At 33.7% G+C, this 21,301-nt stretch overlaps 1 protein-coding gene across 1 annotated transcript; it reads right to left on the bottom strand.

Annotated features, from left to right (window-relative positions):
- Positions 1–6,074: 6,074 nt before the first annotated feature.
- Positions 6,075–16,218, bottom strand: LOC123660949 (inhibin beta chain). Its single transcript, XM_045595968.1, has 4 exons — positions 16,206–16,218; positions 7,892–8,098; positions 7,307–7,674; positions 6,075–6,726 (listed from the first exon to the last, which is right to left on the bottom strand). The coding sequence occupies exons 1-4, from the start codon at positions 16,216–16,218 to the stop codon at positions 6,580–6,582; spliced, it is 735 nt and encodes a 244-aa protein (XP_045451924.1). The 3' UTR covers positions 6,075–6,579.
- Positions 16,219–21,301: the final 5,083 nt, after the last annotated feature.

The following is a 21,301-nucleotide window of genomic DNA, read 5'->3' as shown; positions in this document are numbered from 1 at the left end:
GATCCGAACTTCCTAGATGGAGAAATAGGCCTATGCCCAGGAGTAGGATGATACAGGCACAATCGTCGACCGTGAAAGAATTTATGTAAAATTTAAAAAATCTTTTGTAAAATTATTGTTCGGTAACCTAAAGCCTAAAGGGCCTAAAGTCTCTTGATAATTTCAAATTTGTTATAATTTAATGAGTCTGTATATTATATTTTCTTCTTCTTCTTTTTACTCTTTTCCAATAACTACTAAATCGATTGCAATTAAATTTTGAGCCAATATAGAAGATCCAGAGTAATACGCGGGCCACTAATTATTCCATCATTTATATAATTATGACTAGCCCGTTAGCGCAGTTTGTAGTTGTACTCCTTTCTGCTCCGGGAGTTGTAGCTTCGATTCCCGCCTGAGTCTGGGTGTAATATTTGTATATAAAAATATTTAGCTATATCAGCCATCTGTTATCTATATAACACAAGCCGTTAAGTTGCTTACCGTATTAACAGACGAGTGTGTGTATGTTATAAGATATTTATATTTATAACCTGAAATTTCCATATGATCGAAAGTTTGGCGAGTAAAACCGCAAAACTTAGCTAGTTATAGTATTATTGTTACTGAGTTATGCACCGTGACCTCCTGGAATGTATTGCACTAATGTGGGTCTATGGTTAAGCCACAAACATCCTGTACGTGTGACCTGAATTATTTACTTATTACTATAATAAATATGATATATTTTAATGAATAGAAAACTACATCGCACATACCAGTGGTAAAGCTTAATAATCATTTATTTATGTGTATTGTAGATTTAATTTATTACCTTGTTTCATTCTTCAATTCATGCTTTTATACAACTAGGTCGGTAAACAAGCTCACCTAATGGTAAGCGATTACCGCAGTTTATATACACCTGCAAAACCAGAAGCATGGGTAGCGCGTTGGCGACCCTATTCACAATCCACCCCAGGAGTTCTGGTCATCTTACTCACCAACAGAAACACAAAACAACTTGAAAACAGTATTATTTAGCTGTGATAAAAACAATTTTAACAACTTAGTATCGGAAAAGAAATTCATATAAAATATATACATATATTCCTTAAAAGCAATCAATGCTATTAACGATCAATCGCATAAAGCGAGGCGACTGGGATCTGTTTGTGGTATTATCTTACTGATTGTTTACAGCGACGGCAGACAGGACGGCGGGCGCCGGGATGCTGAGGTGCGGTGTGGTATGTAGCTGTTGGGAATATCTAAGAACGTAGCTTCGTGATTTTATATTATGCTACGTAAAGGTTTCAAAAAAAAAAAACCAGACAGTTAATATTACTTTATCTACCAACTGTCGTAATATTATATGTATAAAGGTTAGTTTAAACAGATTTGTTAGTCTATTAAATTATAGCTAAAAGACAGGTGTTTATCTAGTTATCTAGTTATCTTAGGAGTAGGCGACCATATTTTGGCTATGATAATGACATGATAATAACCATTTTCGGCCCACTATAGATTATTTTGAAACGATTATAACAAAAATATTAATTACCTTCATGTTTAGTTATGCTGGTGGCATATGTCAATGTGCTGGGCCGCGGTCTAACCTGTAGATCACTTGATTAAGCACTTAAATAATAACAAATGCTGGTATATATAAAAATGTCCTCTTTGAGTAGAAACCATACTGACTTTTGATCTTAATCGAACTTTCGTCCCAGTACCAGAACGGCAGCCCCATTTGTTGACTTTATATATATTCTATTAACATTTAATTTAACATTAATTAGACACTAAAATAAAACTTTAAGATGAAATAACTAAAAACTTAATATGACACTAAATGTTACAAATTCTAATTACCTACTAGTTTTTATTAATTTCAATTTAAATTTGAAATAAAAAATTAACAAAATGCCTTAGCATTCAACGGGGAAATGCTACCAGCATTCTTGGCACAATTCCACGCGGACATAATTTGTACCACGAATATATGTAAATATTTAGTTGTATATGTGTAATATTTTGTAAAATACAAAGGCACGGTAAACGTTATATGGCAATTGTTTAAAGTAAATAATTTTAATGTAGGTAGCATTAAAAACAATAAAGTACCTATAAACTAGTTTTTTTTTTTTTTTTAAATAACATTAATAAAAAGTATATTTCTACGAGACAACATACTCTGTCGCGTCCGACGGTCGTAACCGGTGTCGATGCGTCTGCAAGTGCCATCGATCGGCAAACGCACCCGAATCGCGGCTCGACACACCGACGCCGACAACTAAACTATTGTGACAACCACACGGTCCACAGCATTCGCGATAATACGAGGCAACTGACAACTGAATAGGACGATGAACTGTGAAACTTGCTGTATAATTTTTATTGTATTTACATATCTACCGGGATAGTGAGCTCGAAAAAATCGTACTAAAATAGTTTTTTCAACTTTGGATAGTAGAAAATGTATAGCATTTTCAGCATAAAGCTTAATGTGTAATCTATGTTTTATGAGTGTGTTAAACAATGAACAAATATAGATTTGTTGAGGTAGGCACCAGGATATATCCTGCTTAAAATGTAGAGCAGCCCGGTTAGAAAAATATCTCAATTTTACAGAAAATCATAATAGAATAACACTGTACTGAAGTAGTGTTGTGTTCTAGAAGCGGCAACGCCCTTGCGATACTTCTGGTGTTGCAGCCAACTATAGGCTGCGGTAGCCGCCTACCATCAGGTTGGCTGGAGTTGTTTGTCGACCTAGTCGTGTAAAAATAAGATTATCATCACTACATAGTATAAAACAAAGCCGCTTTCTCTGTTCCTATATCCCTATATCCCTATGTATGCTTAAATCTTTAAAACTACGCAACGGATTTTGATGCAGTTTTTTTAATAGATAAAGTGATTGAAGAGGAAGGTTTATATGTATAATAACATCTAATAAATAGTGGAGATATACTTTTATTTTTGAGGTTTCTAATGTGATGTCGTAAATAATTATATTTTTTCCGCTTACATTGCAAACGCAGCCTGAACCCTACGAGATTTATCAAAATAATGTACTAAGTATTGTACACATTGAAAAGGTCTACAGAAAACTCCGCTATGGTATATGTCTATCTCTTATGGATATCCCACAATAACATTTTTTTTTGTCATTTACTTTTTACGACAATTAATGGCTCATTTTCAAAGCGATTTTAACCAATACAGCATTAATCCTTATCTAATTAAATACCTTAAATACATTGTTCATTTAATATAGATCTATATGGCCCTTTGCAGCATATGATTTAACTGAATATTTTCGAAGATATTACAGATTTAAAAATTGCGGGACGTAGCGTTTGCGGCGGTTCCGGCCGGCCGGGGCGGCGGGAGCGTGCCTATTAGTATAGTATAAAAAGTAAATAAGTAAAAATGTAGTGTATGAATTTAGATATTCCAAAGATAGCAGGAAATCTTCATGGTTTAGGGAAAGAAGAATTGTTTTACTCTAAACTTAACGCGTGCGGGCAGTAATGAATAAATCAAAACTACTGGATCGATTTTAATCATTTTTCCAGTGAATGACATAGGCTTATATATATTTTATACCCGTGCGAAGCCGGAGCGGGCCGCTAGTTTAGAAATAAGGTAGATTTTATATCTGTATTTTATTTGTTATATCAAATAGAAACTAAGATTAAAAAATTATGGCACAGATTTTAATTATTAAAATACAATCAGTGGAATAAATTTATAGTAACGTCAAATGGAAATAACAAATACGTCATCATCATCATCACTTCATCCTATCACGCAGTCCACTGCTGGACATAGGCCTCTCTAAGTTCGCGCCAAAAATAGCGCGAATTTATGTGTTTTGCCCAGGGCAGGCGGGTTGGTGACCGCAATACGTCATACTAATATTACTAATATTGTTAGCGATCGTCTATCGTCTGTCGTCTAAATGAACATATGTATGATAATCGTGTTTGATTGCTAACGAAAAATAAACGATTTCAATTGATATCGACAAATAATAATAGGTACAACGTAGAGTAGTCGAAATTTTCTCAATTATCATCGCATTATTAGGAGTAACTTAAAAAGTACTTACTCATCAGATTTCGATCAAACTTAAAGGGGACCACACGACAAGCACTCGCTTTTGGTTCAAAGAATCATCTATTACTACACCCAGTAAAAAGTTATCGAATTGAGAACCTACTCCATTTTGAAGTTGTTTAAAAATATGGCTTATGGTATGATAATGTAATAATTGAGTTTAGTTTTAATGACTAGACAGAACTTACACACTGACCCTCCCGCTTCATTTTATTAAATACATACACAGTTATCGACTTTTCTATTTGAATCAATCTCAGCATTGGGTAAACCATTTTCATAGAATAATGTTTTGTCTATCATACTTAACTGAAGTAGGCACGTGGGCGTGACCTTTCTCTAGGAAATTGGGAAAAAAGATCCATCCATGAAAAAAATTAGTACCTATTAAAGATAAAATATTACACATAATTATTATCATTATATTATCTCGAATTTAATACAAATAGAAAGTATATTGTTCTTGAAAACAAATTACTCAACTACTTCATGTTTTTCTGTACCTTTAGATGTAAATATGCAAGTAAAACTTACAATGCTTTGAAATTTTTTAACATTATGGTAGGTAATTTAATTTTAATTATAAACTAATTGTAACATTTTTATTATTTAACCAGCTTTTTTGGTGACTGCGTGCGAGAGAAAAAGTTTATCAAGATGTTTTGTTAATACATAATTGTGTTTGCTGGCAAAAGAAAAAAAAAACCGACTTTAATTACATCGACAAGTAATACAACGTAGGTAGACGAAAAAATAGTCGGGTAAATACGTATTATTAAAGATTACTCCAAAAGATGTAATCAGATCTCGATGAAATTTAAATGAGACAACATTATTAAATTAAAAATCATCAAATTCGGTACACCCAGTAAAAAGTTATGCGGATTTTCGAGGGTTTCCCTCTATTTCTCTGGGACCCCATCATCAGATCCTGGTTTCCTTATCATCTTACCACACTTAGGACACCTCCTTTCCAACAAAAGAAGAATATCAAAATCGGTTCATAAACGACGAAGTTATCCCCGAACGTACATACACAAAGAAAAAGCACGGTAGATACCCCTTTTTACATAGAAAACCGGGTGTGTGACCATGTCATTTTTTTTATGTGTGTGTGTGCATGCGTGCGTGCGTGCATGCGTGCGTGCGTGCGTGCGTGCATGCGTGCGTGCGTACATGGTGTCCAATTTTATACCTATATTTAGATCAATATATTGTTTTAAATTTCCATGGTTCTTAACATTATTTGAATTCGTTTTTTCGGGATTTATACCATGTACCTTTTTATCTTTGAGGCTCCGATATTTATATTTAGATCACTTTCGTAAATCACTTCGAAATGGAATCTCACTAATTGCGTTCACGATATAAAGCATACAAAAAAGTTTTACCAGGTTCCTAAATTTATAGTGTCCTGGCTATCCGTATGGCACTGACTATTCGCTTAGACTACCAGCAATTACAAAAAAATTAGGAAGCTAACATATTAACGGCCATACAAAACTTAACATCTACAAAAAAACTGTCTTTTTAACCGTATTCAAAAGAGGAGGTTCTTAATTCGACTGTATTTTTTGTTATATGTGTAACCTCGTAACTTTTTACTGGGTGTACTGATTTTGATGATTCTTTTTTTATTCAAAAGCTGGTACTTTTCATGTGTTTTTATTTCAATTTGACTGAGATCTAAACAGTTCTTTTTAACTTTTTTAATACGATTAACGTTGCATTACTTGTTGATGTAAAGTAAGATTTTTTCGTTTGTCAACAAACATAATTATTTTAAATTTCTATAAAAAAACAAAAAAAAACTTAAAAATGTTATAATTAGTGAAGTGTAAAATATACTTTATAGTACTATACTAAATATATTAACAATTTCCGCTATTAGTTTCAAAAATTCAAAACTTATATAGATCCTTTAAAGTCAGTCACATATAGTAGATATGAAATAAAATAACTCGTAATAATTATGAAAAAGTTGATTTATTATTATAATTATAATAATTATTATAATACAGTTTACAATAATTACAAGCGATCACCAAACGGGGTGAAAAAAAACTGCATATTTAATTAATTAGGCCGCCAACGTGCGATGTGCGCCGGCGGAGTGCGGCGGTCGGTCGTGCGGCGGTAGCGGCGCGGCGCGCGCGCGTCTCGAGGGTTTGGCAGGTCGCGGAACGAGGCACAGGGTCGAGCGCGACGGGTCTCGGTACCGCGCGCGTGACGAGCCGCACCGGAACGCAAAATGTCTTAGCGGCACCGCACCCGCGACGCGGATCGAACGCGGGCGGTCTCGTTATTCGATTTTAGGATATAGTCTTTCGAACGCGAGGAACAAAATATTACACAAGTCGAGAATATTATTTATAATCGATTCGGATTAAATCGGATTCGAGCGGCGAAAGCGTACCGCGTGAGCGGCGGGGGAGAGGCGGGGCGACGCGGCGGAGGCTATGTACAGAGCCGCTACGGGCAGTCGCACTCCTCGACCACCATCTCGGGCAGGTCGCGTTTGATGATGTTCGAGTCAGCACCGAAGTAGATGAGCGAGAGCGCGGAGAAGCGCACGGGCGCGCAGCACGCGGCGCGCTCCAGCCGCGCCGCTTCCACCACCTGCCGAGTTCGTTTATTAGTCGACGGTGTACAAATTTAATAGACAAATATTTAAACATCACAAGCGAATAAAAAATAAAAAAGATTATGGGGTGTCATGGGACACCAGGTAGGAACGAAGTTCCTTCGGATAGTATAGAAGCAACACAATTTAAAAAAAATGTTGAATTTTATATATATTTTCTAGTTCTTGATTTTTTTTTTTTAATTTCGTTGGTGGTTTTAATTAACTACATAAAAGTATTTAGAAAATTTAGTATTTTAGAAAATAACAAATACCGTAAAATAAAATAAATCAAACAAAATAATAATAATAATAATAATTCAAACTATTAAGTGAAATAAAAAAACATGTCTTTATTTATTTTTGTCGACAGTATAAAATTACATAAATAATTTAAAAAAAAGTTTACTAGTAATGTTTTAGTTTTACAAACGTCATATTATACAGTCGTGTGACTGATATTATGTCACTTCCGTTATATATTTTTCTTATGGTTTTAGTATCACACTTTTTTCAGTTCGGTCGCCCAGCCAAATGTCAAGCCTGCCGTAAGGAACTTCGTTCCAACAAACTCACCTGCGAGTGATAATTGAGGTAGGGTTCGCACGCGCCACGGCAGTAATTAGCGTAGTAGCCCTCGGGAGCGACGATCCAGTCGTCCCAGCCGAGCGCGCGGAAGCTCACGTAGTAGGTCTGCCGGCAGCAGCGGCCGCGCGCGGCGGCGTCGCAGTCGAGCGCGCGGCGGCGGCGCGGTGCGCGGGCGGCGACGCGCATGCGCAGCAGCGGGCGCGCCGCCGCCGCGCCGCCGAGCCGCAGCCGCACGCGGCCCGCGCAGCCGCTGCAGTCCACCAGCAGGCGCAGCGGCCCGCGCGCGCCCGCCGCCGCCCACCGCCGCGCCGCGCCCGTCACGTCCACGCGCTGCCATCCCCGCCCGCCTCTACCGCCTACGCAACGACGCCGGACCATATTATCGGGTAGATAATACATAAAATCTTATGGAACAAGCCCACACAGTCGTCTGTTCCTATGATAAGCAACTTAATACTCGTGTTAAAGTAACAGTTAACTGTTATAGAGTTCTTAATGTGATAGTAAAGTTAGTAATAGCCTGTAACGAAATTACTAGAATTTGTGATCTTGTCGACGATAAAATGTACTTACCCCCGGCGTCCGTAGTGCCGGCGAGCTCGCCCACGGTCGCGTTCCCGTGAACTGTAAACGCCCAGAGCGTATAACGTAGACGGCGAGCTTTCGGAGTCGCCTCGGCCCGTACCATTAGCTCGGCTGCCGCCACCGTCAGCCCTTGCTCCGCCTCCGCTTCCTGACCCAGGCGGAACTCGATAAGACGCTGGCCATTTAGCGTCTCACCTAATGACAAAAACAACTTTTTCGTTCAAATGACGGTTCCAACTCCGTGTGCCAAGTGACTCTATGTCCCCTACCTAAGGCGAAATGACTTATCAAACAGCGGTTGTGAGGAATAGGATAGGATGGGAGGGTTAGGTCGAGTACACACGTTTGTCGCCTTTGGCTGTTGGCTACACTAGCCCGGACGCCATGTGTACCCGTCCAAAATGCTCGAGCACACACGCCGTTTCGAGTTCGTGCTACCGTGCGTACAACGACATACAATAGTAAGCACCTAATGTTCGGATTGGAAAGTGTATTCAATATATGCTGCATCACAACTGCTGTTTTGCTACTCGTTTAAATAGATAAGTATATGAAAATTTTTGACTACGGAATATCCAACGTTGTAAAGAGTTCCCCACGCAGGCCGACAGGACTGCACATCATGGTGCCTGAAAAGAAATGATGTAATGAAATATTTGTTAAGAAATTACTTTAATTTTACAGATATGTATTAATTTTTATTAAACAATTAAATAATTAAAAAATATAGGTTATATATATTGATAATTTATAAATGTAACCGAATTATATCAGTGGAAATAAAGAAAAGACACTGCATGCACTAGAGATGCCCAAGAAAGTAATTTGTATCGATATATCGTATCGCAATGTATCGCATGCGTTTGTATATGATATACATTTGATACACGATGTCCTCGAATCTGATTGTATTGATAATATGGATACATACGATATTTTTAATGTTTTTATTATTAAGAAATAATAAAGATAAAATTGTAGCTATTTAGTCTACTGTGTTAGCGCTTTGCTTAGTGATCATTTAGACAGACATTGAGTTAAATGAGTTAAAAAAAAAAGAATTAGCAACATTAATTTTTTAATGATAATAACAGTACAACAACAACAAGTTAACACGATCAAATCCTATATATATATGTTTGCTTCTGTATTGAAGTGATTTAGAATAATATATTCAATAATTGTGTTTGCTCGCAAACGAAAAAAAAACCGACTTCAATTACATCGACGAGTAGTACAACGTAGATCGACGAAAAAATAGTCAAGTAACTACGCGTTATCAAAGATAACTCAAAAAGTAGTGATTAGATCTCAATAAAATTTATACGTGACCACATGACAAACATCAGCTTTCGATTAAATTAAAAATTATCAAAATCGGTACACCCAGTAAAAAGTTATTGCGGATTTTCAAGAGTTTCCCTCGATTTCTCTGGGATCCCATCATCAGATCCTGGTTTCCTTATCATGGTACTAAACTAGGCATATCTTCTTTCCAACAAAAAAAAGAATTATCAAAATCGGTACACCCAGTAAAAAGTTATTGTGGATTTTCAAGAGTTTCCCGCGATTCCTCTGGGATCCCATCATCAGATCCTGGTTTTCTTATCATGGTACTAAACTAGGGATACCTCCTTTCCAACAAAAAAAGAATTATCAAAATCGGTACATCCAGTAGAAAGTTAAGCGGTATAATACAACGTAGGTCGATGAAAAAAGCGTCAAGTAAAAACGCATTATTAGATATAGCTCGAAAAGTAGTTGTTAGATCTCAAATAAATTAAAATGGGACCAATTGGCACACACCACCTTTCGATTAAAGCAAAATTTGTCGAAATCGGTCTACCCGGTCAAAAGTTCTGATGTAACATACATAAAAAAAAAAAAAATACAGTCGAATTGAGAACCTCCTCCTTTTTTGGAAGTCGGTTAAAAAGCAAAACATGCAACACAAGGTTTTGTACCTCACAAAGTTCACCATCTCATCTAGTTTACAATGAAGTTTTTCATTTGAGTGGGAAACAAATACAAAATCGACCACTAACGAAAACGGAATGTTAATATTTCTGTAAAAATGAAGAAAGTAACTCTAAAGGATAATGTTTTAAATTTCACTGTTCTTTGAATTGAATACCTCTGTGACATACTGGTTCTTTAAAAAAAAAGCAATACTTGTAGTTGAACAACAATAAAATTAAAACGTTCAAGATTCATGTTATGTGCATACAAATTCAATCCATCCAAAAATTTAATATTTTAAATCATATAACATAAAAAATCGACACCCGTTTTTTCAAGGAGTTTAATACTTTTCCTTATAAATTGTTGTCTGACTAACGAACGAAATGAAACAAATACGTTATTTCAAGTTATTATAAAACGAATCGTACTGTAGTGACCGCGCTGTTTATAAATACTGGATTAAACACCATGCTTCGCTTATACATACTCAGCTTTGATTGGCATGTAAGACTAAGGCGGCCAATTGGCCAGTTTAAAATTAGCCATGGTACACAGGGTTGAATAATTCACGGCAGTGGATCGAACGTGTCGCCAGTGCAATGTTATGCAACAAACTTTATTGATTACTATGCCCTCTTTAAATTAGTTTACATATACGAAAACTTAATACTTAACGAAGGTCTTCAGGTAGTGAGTACGGACTTACGCTTGATCAACGTTTTACGTCGTAGAAGTAATTGAAAGGAATATAGCATGTATTATGGCAAGACTTAAAGTAAAAATTATTAAAATTGACTGATGCTTTACATTTTAAGGCCAAGATATTATCGCTCAGATTTAATCGTTGCTTTTCTGTGTGCAGTTAAAGTAGGTAGGTACGTTAATATTTGAATAGTGGGGTACATTAGTTTTGTTCAATGTTTTGTAATATTTAAAATAGAAAATGTTATATATGCATGTTAGGATAGTTGAGTATAAAAAGTGCCTGAAATTGGTTACATATTTTTAATTTTACTTTAAAGCTAAGACATAATTATTGATTAATGATATAAAATGTAAGACAGGTCCATGAGATCTAATTTTCTATCTCAATGCAGCCTCATAAAATAGTCGCCAGTGTCAACTGTCAAGTTTATCATTATAACAATAGGTATTTCGCGAACCTACTTAACAAAAGTTGCCGTTGTGTTTCATATAAATTATTCTACACATGGTACGCTTTTATAAGAAAGTCTTAGAAACTTGTAAAATCCGTATCTATAACCTGGTAAACAAAGTGTTTATATTTCATAATAAGTGCTTGTTTAATGCGTTTTGGTTGGAATTAATTTTTTTTTTCATTTTTTCTACTACACCATACCTATATTTTTGAAGTGCAACTTCTGTAGAATCGATGACACAAAAATGTGTCACAATCAAGTAAGTAACAAAATGATAAGTCGAAATTGATAACCGTATATATATATATACATATATATATATATATATATATATACTTTTATGTGTCTTCGCGGATAACTTCGTCGTTTATGAACTCTCTCTCTACTCTCTACTTATGTTATATTATGTGTCGATGTAATTGAAGCCGGGTTTTTTCGTTTGCTAACAAACACAATTATCATTTTCGAGATGCTTAATGTAACTCATTGACAATCGTACCGTTTATATAGAACAACGGTTATTATCATTCCCTTATTCAGTAAGTGCATACAATTAAATTTCTATAGCATTCACTAGAAGATACAACAATGTGTTAAAATTATCTTAATTGTTGTTATTATGTGTATATATATTTATAGGAATTAGTTTATCTAACGTCTATCAATACCACAAAAGAATTTGTTTGCATTTATGTTTTTAAACTAAAAAGAATAATAAAAAATTGGTATTAAAAAAATAATCAAAAACAAGATGGTGATAATTAGGATACAAACTTAAGCAATATTTAAATAAAGATTTAGGATGTACATATATGAAAAACAACTTTTGAAGGCTTAAATATTCTAGACACGAATTTTACAGATTTACTCGACTAGTTCATACAGGTTTTTACATCCCACAACATCGATTTTGTATGTCTATTCTTTTTGTTTTACTTTCCATTTAAAATAACAATATACATAGGCTCTAAACTGCACGTTACATTTCCAGAAATCATCAAATATGCTTATCATACAGGTGATTTAATGGTAAGACTGCAGATCGACAGTCCTGTGACTGCCTGACTAGCTTGGCTCTGACGCTCAAATTAAAAATTATCTAATTTAAGCAGGCTTCAAAACAATTATAAATCATCAGTTTACAAATCAAAATTATATTTGTTTAGTTTGAATTAATTTTAGTTAAGAGTGAAGCCACCGGTTAGAAATGTACTCGTAGATTCTGAAAAGAAGAATCGGTAAGAAACGCACACTCTTTTACAAAAAAAACTATTTTTAACCGATTTCCAAAAAAGGAGGAGGTTCTCAATTCGACTGTATTTTTAACCGACTTCCAAAAAAGGAGGAGGTTCTCAATTCGACTGTATTTTTTTTTTTTTTTTTTATGTATGTTACATCAGAACTTTTGACCGGGTAGACCGATTTCGACAAATTTTGTTTTAATCGAAAGGTGGTGTGTGCCAATTGGTCCCATTTAAATTTATTTGAGATCTAACAACTACTTTTCGAGTTATATCTAATAATGCGTTTTTACTTGACGCTTTTTTCGTCGACCTACGTTGTATTATACCGCATAACTTTTTACTGGATGTACCGATTTTGATAATTCTTTTTTTGTTGGAAAGGGGATATCCCTAGTTTAGTACCGTGATAAGGAAACCAGGATCTGATGATGGGATCCCAGAGAAATCGAGGGAAACTCTTGAAAATCCGTAATAACTTTTTACTGGGCGTACCGATTTTGATAATTTTTAATTTAATCGAAAGCTGATGTTTATCATATGGTCACATATAAATTTTATCGAGATCTGATAACTACTTTTTGAGTAATCTTTGATAACGCGTAGTTGCTTCACTATTTTTTCGTCGATCTACGTTTTATTACTTGTCGATGTAATTGAAGTCGGTTTTTTTTTCGTTTGCGAGCAAACACAATTATTTTTTTATGTATGTTATAACAGAACTTTTGACTGGGTGGAGCGATTTCGACAAATTTTCTTTTAATCGAAAGGTGGTGTGTGTCAATTGGTCCCATTTAAATTTATTTGAGATCTAACAACTACTTTTCGAGCTATATCTAATAATGCGTTTTTACTTAACGCTTTTTTCGTCGACCTACGTTGTATTATACCGCATAACTTTCTACTGGATGTACCGATTTTGATAATTCTTTTTTTGTTGGAAAGGAGATATCCCTAGTTTGGTATCATGATAAGGAAAGCAGGATTTGATGATGGGATCCCAGAGAAATTGATGGAAATTCTTAAAAATCCGCAATAACTTTTTACTGGGTGTACCGATTTTGATAATTCTTTTTTTGTTGGAAAGAAGATATCCTTAGTTTAGTACCATGATAAGGAAACCAGGATTTTAATAATTTTTAATTCAATCGAAAGCTGATGTTTGTCATGTGGTCACATATAAATTTCATTGAGATCTGATAACTACTTTTTGAGTAATCTTTGATAACGCGCAGTTATTTGAGTATTTTTTCGTCGATCTACGTTGTATTACTCGTCGATGTAATTGAAGTCGATTTCTTTTCGTTTGCGAGCAAACACAATTATATTATAAAATTTCGTCGTATCTTGCATGAAGTATCTACAGCACCACTTAATCCACGTCTTTATCATACATATTAATACACTAAGGTTAAGATGTTTGCCTCCCTTTTGAGATAAAAAGCTCACAATCACTCCACATATATTATATATCATTTTATAGATAATTGCTTGCTCTATCGGTATCCACAAAATTTAAATTATTTAAAAAGGAAGGCTAGGTATGCTTTAAGAAGAAGAAAGGCAATTTTTTTTCCTCAACTCAACACAGGTGAAACCGCACCGTCCAGCTAGTGATGAATATAATCTTGAACTGAAGAATATGCTATACCTATTAAATTATTTTTGATATAAACTTTGAATGAGGTAAATGTCTAAGTTTTTTTTTTCCTGCTTATTTTTCAAATTTTTGTCGCTTATAGCCTAAGCGTGTGTTCTAATTTCTATATATATATTTTTTCTGTTTTCTTTATTATTTTTATTTTCTCCGAATAAGTTTACACGCAAAAAAGGTATAAAAATAGCTATTGTTACTTTACCTTGGGACAATATCGATTACATTGTTTTGTTTATTGTAATAATATAAACATGGCTATTTTTGTTAATTCGCATGTATTTGATGATAAAAAACATGGACTAATTGTAAGTAAAACATTTTTATTCGTAAAACAAAGGTTTTTTTTGTTACAAAAATACACCATTTACAATCTAAATCTGTAAGGTGGACCGGATTCTATAAAGCTTCTGAGATTCCATCTGCTTTCTATTTTTTCTAGGCTTGCTTTAAGTTATCTATTTTATTTTTAAATTAATGTATTGCCACAGTCAAGTTTTTCATTTTAAGTGACATAATTATGTAAGTACTGAAATTATTCTGTGTTCGAACTTGAAAGTCTTTAACAAATCGTTTTAATAATTTATTAGATCATTTTAATTCATTAAATTATTATTAAAATAACTTTTAAACAAATCATCATCATCATCACTTCAGCCTAATATAGTCCACTGTTGGACGTAGGCCTCCACAAGTTCGCGCCAAAAATGGCGTGAACTCATGTGTTTTGCCCATAGTCACCACGCCGGGCAGGCCGGTTGGTGATCACCACAGTTCCACTAACACCATAGAACTTAAAAAGCCGACCTATGGCGGAATAACCATCCAGCTGCTGGCTTTGAAATGCACAGACCGAAGATGAGCTGCATCGTCTTCGGTGCGACAAAGCCAAGCCCTTCAGTCACCAACCCGCCTACCCAGCGTGGTGACTATGGGCAAAACACCTGCGTTCACGCCATTTTTGGCGCGAACTTGTGGAGGCCTATGTCCAGCAGTGGACTGCGATAGGCTGATGTGTGTGTGTGTGTAATAAAAACATTATAACGTTTTCATAAATACGCACAAACAGAATAAAAAATACATCAAAATGTTGGCACTATTTAAGTGTTTTAGTAAAACTACTACTACTACTAACTACTGAAAATTAGGTCCGTCTGATTTTTTGAGAAGGCTTTAAGTTGGAAACGAATTCTACGTGTAGCTATTGTAGATTAGTAAAAGTGTAGGTTAGCTAATGTTAAGTAACCTAGCCTAGCTAGCGAGGTTGACAGATGACCCCGATACATTTTGTAGCCTGCAATTTACTGTATTTCATTATATCTACGTAGTTAATGTTAGCTTAGTTCACTATCAGTATTACCTGTAAATATTATTATGCAAGTTGCATGTGATTTGTACGATATAGTGTACATAAAACGTAGTAGCCACCAAATTTGATATTCATATTCGGAAGTATAGGTATATTAAATCAAATTATTAGATATAGCCAAATACACAAATGTACAAAATTATCGCTAAAGGAGTGATCTCTTCCAGACAATGCTTAAGCAAAGAACACGAAAAGAATAAAGCGGAAGGAAGATAATTAATGAATAGGTATATTTCTAATAAAATATTTTCATGTTAGAGAAGTTTTTGTAAAAAGTCATTTAGAGAAATTATTAGTGAAAAACCAACAGCAATGAAAATCTGTAGAACCCTACATTGACGTCTAGTCTCCTTATCTTCGAATCTGCTAAACCTTACTTATTTTGGAAGAATTTTGATGAATAATAAATCTTTGATCTTAAATGGGTATATTAAATCTTCCAATATAGCGCGTTCACTTACACTTTATTTACGATTCAGCCTGTAATATCTCACAGCCGAGCATAGGCCTCTTTCTCCATGTAGGACAAGAATAATAGTTTAATCCACCCCGTTGGCCTACTGCGTGTTGGTGGTTATATGCCTACTATGAATAACGATCGCTATCATGTGTTTATGATAAGTACCGAGGCACGGTGGAGGCACCCACAAGGACTAACAACCAGACCGGAAATAAATGTTTGTATAAACATAAAATCCACTCCAAGCGGGAATCGAATCCGCGACCGTCGGTGTTTAGGCGCCACCGACAAGGCACACGCACCACTACGAAGGGGCGAATTTTTAATAATTTTTGTTCGTAACAATTATTACACAGAGGTCGTTGTACCCGAATCAGGTGATCGCAATCATAATTATTTTTCTTTGAAATTTTACGTTTCGCGTTAATCGGCGATCACACCAGTTGCGTGACTTACTCCCTTCTTCCATTACAAATGTCTTGATTTAACGTATTCCGCAATCATAGCTCTTAATTTTTTTACGACTTAACTGCAGAAAATTCGATAGAACCTACATTACTTTGGGCAGAATTATAAATTACTTAATATTAGCACGCAACTTGCTACTACTAGACGTTATATTATTATTTTTGTAATAATTGTGTTTGCTCGCAAACGAAAAAAAAAACCGACTTCAATTACATCGACAAGTAATTCAACGTAGATCGACGAAAAAATAGTCAAGTAAATACGCATTATCAAAGATTACTCAAAAAGTAGTTATCAGATCTCGATAAAATTTAAATGTGACCACATGATAAACATCAGCTTTTGATTAAATTAAAAATTATCAAAATCGGTATACCCAATAAAAAGTTATTGCGGATTTTCGAGAGTTTCCCTCGATTTCTCTGGGATCCTATCATCAGATCCTGGTTTCCTTATCATGGTACTAAACTTGGGTTATCTCCTTTCCAATAAAAAAAGAATTATCAAAATCGGTACATCCAGTAGAAAGTTATGCGGTATAATACAACGTAGGTCGACGAAAAAAGCGTCAAGTAAAAACGCATTATTAGATATAGCTCGAAAAGTAGTTGTTAGATCTCAAATAAATTTAAATGGGACCAATTGGCACACACCACCTTTCGATTAAAAGAAAATTTGTCGAAATCGCTCCACCCAGTCAAAAGTTCTGATGTAACATACATAAAAAAAAAAAAAAAAAAAAAAAATACAGTCGAATTGAGAACCTCCTCCTTTTTTGGAAGTCGGTTAAAACAATACTGATAAAAGAGCGAGAGGAGAGAGATTAAAAATTACAATTGTCAAGTACCTACACATATAATAAACTCGTATTAATGGTTGGAATAAGTATTATCATTTTGTTTAGAGGTAGTTCGAAATTATTTTTAGATTTTCATTTTTGAAGTAAATAATCCGGAGGCATACACTTGCGCTCACTTTAAAGGTTTCTGCTATCTTCATTCTTGATAGCAGAAACCTTTAAGGTGACTGATATATTTAAAGATTAATGTGTTTATACAAACAAGTATACAAATTCAGCCTTATATGTAATATAAAGTTCGGATACACGTGTTTAATACGTCTACGAAGAGTCTAGAACGCATTAAACAAATTTTGGTTACTTAATCATTCTTATAAAATATTTAATTATAAAAAGCTAATACAGAATAATTTTTCTAAAAGTCTAAAATAACAGAATTATACGCGTTTTTCGGCTATGTTATCGTTCATTTAAACACGAAGGTCAACCGATGTTATTCGTCTCGAAACAATTTTAATAAAAAAACCCTGATTTTAGGTTTCCAAGCGTTTTTTATTCTAGATCAGGGCCAATCGACAAGGACTGAATAATTATAGAAAAATATTCGTGTAATATATTCTCTATAAAATTCATTGTATTATTTTATTGTATAAAAATATGAATAAGGGAGAGTTATTGTGATTTGGACGAATCAACGAAGACCCGTCCGCCCACTGAGCACACATTACTGCCAAACAATGGTTTTTTTGTTGTATTTCGCGATGTAAGTTAGCTGCTTAGAACAGAAATACACATCCCACACAACATAACTTTTTTATATGCCCTAGTTAACTGCGTTAATTAAATGAACCTATTTATTAGTAAAACACATATAAAAAAAGGAAAAAGTCAGTCGCCTTGAGAAACTAGTCCTTTTTTTAATCGGTTAAAAAAGGATAATTAACACTTGTGTATTTTGTGGAAATGGGAGAGTAATATTGAAAATTCCTATATCAAGTCACATATAAAAAAAGATAAAGTCGAATTACGAACCTCCCCCTTCTTTGAAGCAGGTTGAAAATGAGAGAATTTATATGTATTATTTTTATTTTATTTTAAAAACTGAAACAAACTATGATGACAAAAGTGAACTAGTTGGCGACCCTTTTAAAGATCAGTTTTCCTAAAATCTAATCGTCAAGTCATTTAGAACGTTTTCTCTGTATGAAAATGGTAATAATACGAGGGCTTCAATTACTATTTCTATTGTTAGTTGTGATAGCAAGTGCTTATACAAAAATATTAGAAATTAAATTTACAGCAGGTACTACGTAATTACTTAGTCCATAATACAAGATTTATAGCTAAATTTAGGATGTCTTGTTAGATTCTGAATAGAAAATTCATTGTAATATCTCAAGGCTAAAAATATACATAATATAAGAGCTATTGTAATGATCTGTATTGAAAATGTATTTTTTTCAATCTTTATCAATTACGGGGCAATTAGAGTGTGAATGGCGTGATATAATTTAACATTACAGAGAATCAGATGATAGAAATATTAATGGAATCCGTTTAATACACCTTTGTTAATAAAAAATTCATTATTTAAATTATTATTTAAAAAAAAATCGTTAAAATAAAACTCGTTATTTTTTATTTAAGGTTAACTTTTGTACTAATGTAGTAAGAAAATATGGATGCTTACGTGTATAACATTTGTTTATCGAGGATTTTTAAAGGCTTTTGAACGGAACACTACGGGTCATGTTCAATAATATTTTCATAAGTTAAGTGACGTTTTCTAAATTATTATGCAATAATTACATTATTTTACATATTTTAAATCAATAACATATTAGTGTGAAATTTAAATTTTTATAAATATTTTACTGAAGTTAGTGTAACTTATGTTTAGTTATTTCAGATTTGCTAAACTGTTCTATCTCTTTACTGTAGGTAGTTTTACAATGGAACTAGAGTAGAGGAGAGTCTGTAGTTTTAACTGTTTTATGTATAGCAATATTCTTATTAATCGTAGGACGTTACAACTATATCTATTTAAACAACTCATAGAAGTTTTGAAACCATATTTGTAGAGTCCGATATCAGGGACCTCGAGAAAAAATTTTTTTTTTGCTTTATATTGATTATAATAAAGAAAGAGGTAAATGTCGACTAAGTATATGTACAAAATTATGTACGGCCATATAAGAATGTCCTACAAAAGTACTGTTTTCTATTTTTCTAATTTCTAAAATTATATTAGATATATAATAGATTTGTACGGCACCATTATCAAATTCTAAACAATAAATTGATAGAATTATCAATTTATTCTGTACAGATAAACCAAATTCTTTTCAAAAACAAAGTTTGTTTAATGTTGACTAGTACTCTTTTTTTTTTTACAATTTAGACAAAATATATATGAAACCTCTCTTCCCGTGGGTGTAGTAAGAGGCGACTAAGGGATAGCACAGTTCCACTACTACCTTGGAACTTAAAAAGCCGACCGATGGCGGGATAACCATCCAACTGCTGGCTTTGAAATACACAGGCCGAAGACAGGCAGTAGCGTCTTCGGTGCGACAAAGCCAGCCCTGCGGTCACCAACCCACCTGCCCAGCGTGGTGACTATGGGTAACACACATGAGTTCACGCCATTTTTGGCGTGAAGTTGTGGAAGCCTATGTCCAGCAGTGGACTGTATAGGCTGTAATGATGATACAGATAAACTATTTTTTTTCAAAACAAAGTTTGCTTAATGTTGACCATTACCACATTGTTTTTTTTTACAATTTAGGCAAAATATATATGAAGCAAACATTCTTTTGCTATTTAATAAAAACTATAAATAAGATACTATTCATTCAAAGTATACTCGAAAATAAATTAAAAATTTCGCTTCCTCCAAACTTATGATGCCAAAGTAAATAAAGTTTATAAAGAAAGATTTTTGCGAGTTTTAAAAATTTTAAACTGATTACGCCGGACATAGCTTTTTAAAGGAACGAAATATTAGATATATTTCATTTCATTAATGGACTAGTAAACTGTTCTCTTTTCTCACAAAAACCGTTTTTAGTTAATTTGAATAAGCTAAATTTAATATATATATATATATATATATATATATATATATATATATATATATATATATATATTAGTTTCACCTAGCTTAATTATTATTTAAAAATTAGTCCTTATTAGATGAACCTAGAATTTAATGATGCGGTTTCGTTATTTTTCCAAAAACGAATTAATTGTAGTCTTGATTAATAAACTATGAGTGAATTAATAATAAATAATAAAAAAAATATTATCATAAGAAGAAAGAATAAATGATGAGTACTTTACTATATACATATAAAGTTATTATAATTACTCATATTTTGATTCTTCATTTTTATGATTTCAAATACTAATTAAATATTATGTATTTTTGCTATAACGTTATTATTAAATATGTATTTATAGTATTAAATAAATGTAGTGAATGTATAAAGCGCTTAGAAACTATAGAAAAATAAAGAAAATTTATAATTAGTACTTTTTTTTGTAAAATACAATTTGTTAATAAAATTCAAAGTTCATTAAACATGAAAAAAAAAGGTTTCTTTCGTTACTATACAAAGCATCGTGTATGTGATCACCGATTTTAGACTTACCTTCACGTTGGAAAATTATCGTCGTTCGAGTTACGTAAAAAGTTTTCCATTGATACAGACGAGCAGTCTCCCCACCGGTGCCCGTGTCGCGACTGAGTGGTCTTGGAAATTCCTCGCCTTATATACTCCGAGGGTGGACATGATTCACAAATCGCTGGAAAGCTTTCTGCGGCTAGCGGTTAGCTGGGGTGGGTTTTTGTTAATTTCTTAAGAATGCAGTATCGTTAGCGTTTCGATAAAGATTTTATCCATACTTGCACTGTTGTACGAGAGTTAGGCAGCTTAGTTAAATAGAAAACAATGCAATAAAAAACACACGATAATACTATCACATATTATATGTATATATAAAGAAGAAATTGTTACGTTTTTCTCATTCCGAAATATAATATATTAGTATAATGGTTGTATAAATAATATTTATGTAACGATTGTACGATTTAATTTCCTAAGTAAATACACATGCCTACGCTGTAGACGTGCTACGAATCAACCACACGGCGCTACACGCTAATTTGTTGCTCATTGAAACAGAGATAAAAGTATTTGAGATAGTAATTTATTTAAGTATATTATTTACATGGTGTTTTAAGTTATATTATATTTATTATTATTGTCTTCATTTATATACT

The sequence above is a fragment of the Melitaea cinxia genome, chromosome 16, assembly GCF_905220565.1.
Source record: "Melitaea cinxia chromosome 16, ilMelCinx1.1, whole genome shotgun sequence".
Lineage (NCBI taxonomy): Eukaryota > Metazoa > Arthropoda > Insecta > Lepidoptera > Nymphalidae > Melitaea > Melitaea cinxia.
The sequence above is the reverse complement of the archived record's forward strand: the minus strand, read 5'-3'. Positions and strand labels throughout refer to the sequence as shown.

Coding starts and splice junctions, on each gene's coding strand:
- LOC123660949 (XM_045595968.1), bottom strand. Junction 7,675..7,891: donor CGGCACTACGGACGCCGGGG/GTAAGTACATTT, acceptor GTCGTTGCGTAG/GCGGTAGAGGCGGGCGGGGA. Junction 6,727..7,306: donor ACCTCAATTATCACTCGCAG/GTGAGTTTGTTG, acceptor CGAACTCGGCAG/GTGGTGGAAGCGGCGCGGCT.